General features: G+C 32.2%; 1 protein-coding gene across 1 annotated transcript; it reads left to right on the plus strand.

The window, feature by feature from the left end:
• Positions 1–1016: 1016 nt before the first annotated feature.
• LOC21404343 (probable WRKY transcription factor 43) lies at positions 1017–3344 on the plus strand. The gene is made up of 2 exons (XM_010114665.2): positions 1017–1276; positions 3167–3344. Exons 1-2 carry the CDS (start codon positions 1047–1049, stop codon positions 3342–3344), a joined length of 408 nt encoding a protein of 135 aa, XP_010112967.2. The 5' UTR covers positions 1017–1046.
• The last annotated feature ends 756 nt before the right edge of the window (positions 3345–4100 follow it).

A 4100-nucleotide genomic window follows, 5' to 3' on the forward strand; every position in this document is an offset into this window, starting at 1 on the left:
TTTTAGGGATGCTCCGGTTTTTGACACCAAATAATATGAATGTGGACTCCCTCTCTCTAGGTTACAATGATTACCGAAATGTTAGCATCATTCTCTTTGTTCCATTTACATTTACTGTTTGACACGTGAACTCCACTATCTCCTTTTCTACTTACATAATAATATATCATATTAATGAAATTCACGTATCAAATAATGAATGTAAAAAGTGATAAAGAGAGCGATATAAAAAAAGATGCTAGTATTTCTCTATGATGAAAGTCAAAACCGGCAACCTTGTCCTGTTTTGGTTGGTAAACAGAGTCTATTCTGCAAATGAACCTTCTTGGCAACCTTCAAACGTGAGTCATTGAGCTGCTTTCTTTATATCTTATAATAAAATTAAAGTAAAAAACGTGTCTAAATGGATGAGGTTTGATGAGAATTCAAGATCAGGAAGAATTAGCATTTACATATGAAATCATGCAAATTCATGCATAGATGATAACGATATGCATTTTGAGGCACGTCTTCTTCTCATTTGAACAAGAGGGCAGTTGAACAAAAGTAGTTGAGATGTAGTTGGCTTTACTCTACCCCGCAAGCATTGGAAAACTTTATTTATAAAGACAAAAAGAGTATATACCCAATCCTCCTTTCAACTCCAAAAATTATATAATAATTTTATCTCTTTCTCTCTCTTTGTGGGTCAGTCCAACCTCTTCGCTCAACTTCCACCTTCCTTAAAAACCTTCTTATATAAACTTCCGTACTTGTACATTTTTCATTTCCGCTTTCTCACACGTTTTCTCTTCAAAGAAAAACTTTTACCACCAATGGAAGGCCAAGAACCTTTACCTCCATTGTCATTGATATCATCACCATTATTATTGCCACCCCAAAACCCTAGTTTTCTCTTTGCACCTTCCGCAAATTTTCCGTCATCTTCTTCCTCCTCAACACCGAACACTAACCCTAACCCTAACCCTAACCCTAATCCTCTCGATTATCCTGAAATCGACTGGATTGGCCTTCTCTCAGCTCAAGCAGGTGGTCGTGATCAGACAATGGATACTAGCACTAAACCAAATACGATATTGCAAAATAGTGCTGCTCTTTCTGCTAATAGTGGGGAAGAAAATAAGGGAAATAATAAGAGGAGAGCGGTTGGAAAGATGAGAAAAGCGAGTAGGCCGAGGTTCGCCTTTCAGACGAGGAGCGCCGACGATATTCTTGACGATGGCTATCGCTGGAGAAAATATGGACAGAAAGCTGTGAAGAACAGTTCATATCCCAGGTATACAATTGATGATTACGTAATCACATTTTTAAGAAGAATTACTACATCTCACGTTAATTTGTTCCCCCCTTTTTCACTCGTTGATATTACCAATATGTGTTACTCTGTACATCAAAATTGTTGAAAAATATTATTTGTTCTATTTACTTGAACAATTCATATGATGTTTGGCACTATATCAAACAAATATTTTATGGTTCATCGACAAACATTTAGGGCTCATTTGTTTGCCGCGTTTAAATCCCATAGTTTTGATTCTGATACAATATTTTTCTTTAACAAAAAATTTAAATTTCAAATGCCAAAATAAAAAATCACTGATTTAAACGCATGAATCAAACGAGCCTTACTTATTCACACATTCAAACTAATGTGTAATTCAATTCAAATATATTGTTTGCCAAAAGGGGAAAAATTATACCATTAGAACAAACGTACGTACATATATAGTTTCAACATGACAACATATGTTAATTAATAATTAACGTAGGTTATTCTCGGAAGCGCCTATACAATATCTATGTGTGTGTGTAAATGAATTCACAATTTTATTTAAAAAGCTTACACAGTGAAAAATAAAGTACACAAATATTTTTATACAGTCCTATAATTTTTACTTGATTTACTAGAATAATTCGCCTATACATATATAAGTAAAGGTTGCTTCTTAGTAGTTTAAATAAATATATATCTTGTTCAAGTAATTTAAGGAGAGAACTATATATAAAACAAGAACAAATAAATTTAAGTTCAAGAAAAGCACCACAAGAAATGAGCACGAATGCAGCTGATCAATGGTGTAAAATATGAGGGAGTAATTCACATTCGGCCTGTCACACACACACACACACACACACACACATGTGTATATACTGATGCATATAGGCTTCCTATGAAGATATTAATTAGTAGATTCTGACTCTTTTATCATCGTTAATTTTCATGGTAAAAGATAATTAATCACTAATTTGTGAAAACTATCTAACGCATATTGAGGTGCCTCATATTTGAATGAAGACATTCATTTACAAAGTCTAGAAGTAGAAATACTTTAATACGAAAACTTGAGGGGGGGTTGGTGGTGATAGAATAATTTTTGAGTTTGAGGAAATTAATTGTTATCAAGGTTAAGATAATCAGGAGTACCACTAACTAATCTAAGAAACAACAAATATGAGGAAATCCAGCCCAAAGCATTAATACAAATGTCAAATAAAAGGCCAGCACTAGAAGGATAAAGAACAAACTGTCGTTTTGGAATATACTAGTAGAGCTTAGCACTAGGTGATGAAGGACAAGACTCTCCCTATGTCAATTCCCTACCCTCATTAAACCTTTTTTTTTTTTTTTAACTTTAATTTTCAGTTAGATTAGTGACATTGACGACTTTCAAAATTGACTTACTTATACAGGAAAAACAAGAAGTGAACTAATCTTATAAGTTTTCATTAACGTGACAACTTATTTGTCTATTCGATGTACATTGTTTTTGGGCTCTAAAAGTTTTGAGGCTTTCTCTTACAAATTTCTTATAGATGTGACCTGCTGAAAATCATGTTACTTAATTGTATTTGTGTGCCTTGCAATAATGATTTTTTTTCCTTTATTTTGGTTTGGACAGTTTGGTGTTCATTTTATCAACTTCTCATACTAACAAATAATAATTAATAATTTAAGTAAATAATATATATATATGTGTGCGCGCGCACGCGCATATATAATATATATATATTTATATATGAATTCTCGTTATGATAAGAAATTCTCTCTTTTTGACGGTAAAAATTCTCACCATGGTTTTTTTTTTTTTTTTTTTTTTTTTTTTTTTTTTTTTTTTTTTTGCTTACGTACCTTCAACTTAAACTAAACTATGAAAAATTATCAAAGGAGCTACTATCGGTGCACGCATCACACATGCAATGTGAAGAAACAAGTGCAGAGGCTATCCAAGGACACAAGCATCGTTGTGACAACATACGAGGGAATTCACAATCATCCATGTGAGAAACTCATGGAAACCCTAACTCCACTCCTCAGGCAAATGCAGTTCCTCTCTAGGTTCTAAGCTCACTCTCACTTGTGGTACCATGAAAGTACTATGTAACTAGCTCATCAAAACTAAGAAGTCATCATATATATATAAAGGGGGAAAAAAACAATATATATGTAATGTTCTTTGATTTTCTTGGCAATTTGTACTTGATTGTTAATCCCTTGTACTTTACGTGATCTGTTGGTTAATGTGTGAACTCATGATCCTCTCCCTGAACAAGAGAAATTAGTGTCGATAATTGATATGACACAATAATATCCCCACTTTTTTTTCTTCACTTTATAATTTCCATCTAGTTATCTATATAATCTCAAGTCTTTATTATTTATTTATTTATTACTTTTTGTTGTTGCTGTTTTAAATAATTGACAATAGCAGATTACTAATATCAGAGGTACAAATAACATCTAGATTGGTATTTGCAACCCCCCTTATTCCACATTAAATTAAACCTAAACAGATTTTATTATTTTTTATATGTTTCTTTTTAAAGGGAAAGGTGTTTTTCACTAAATCAGTTAAATGTCAAAAGAAACAATATTGTAGAAGATACACAACCAAATTATATGATTACGAAGATGTATCTTGTGTTTTTGAAAATTTTGCAATCTCTCACCCATTATATATATATATATTTAAAGGGAAAGGTGTTTTTCACTAAATCAGTTAAATGTCAAAAGAAACAATATTGTAGAAGATACACAACCAAATTATATGATTACGAAGATGTATCTTGTGTTTTTGAAAATTTTGCAATCTCTCACCCAT

The sequence above is a fragment of the Morus notabilis genome, unplaced genomic scaffold, assembly GCF_000414095.1.
Source record: "Morus notabilis unplaced genomic scaffold, ASM41409v2 Scaffold248, whole genome shotgun sequence".
Lineage (NCBI taxonomy): Eukaryota > Viridiplantae > Streptophyta > Magnoliopsida > Rosales > Moraceae > Morus > Morus notabilis.

Coding starts and splice junctions, on each gene's coding strand:
- LOC21404343 (XM_010114665.2), top strand. CDS start 1,047: ATGGATACTAGCACTAAACCAAATACGATATTGCAAAATAGTGCTGCT. Junction 1,277..3,166: donor AAGAACAGTTCATATCCCAG/GTATACAATTGA, acceptor AAATTATCAAAG/GAGCTACTATCGGTGCACGC.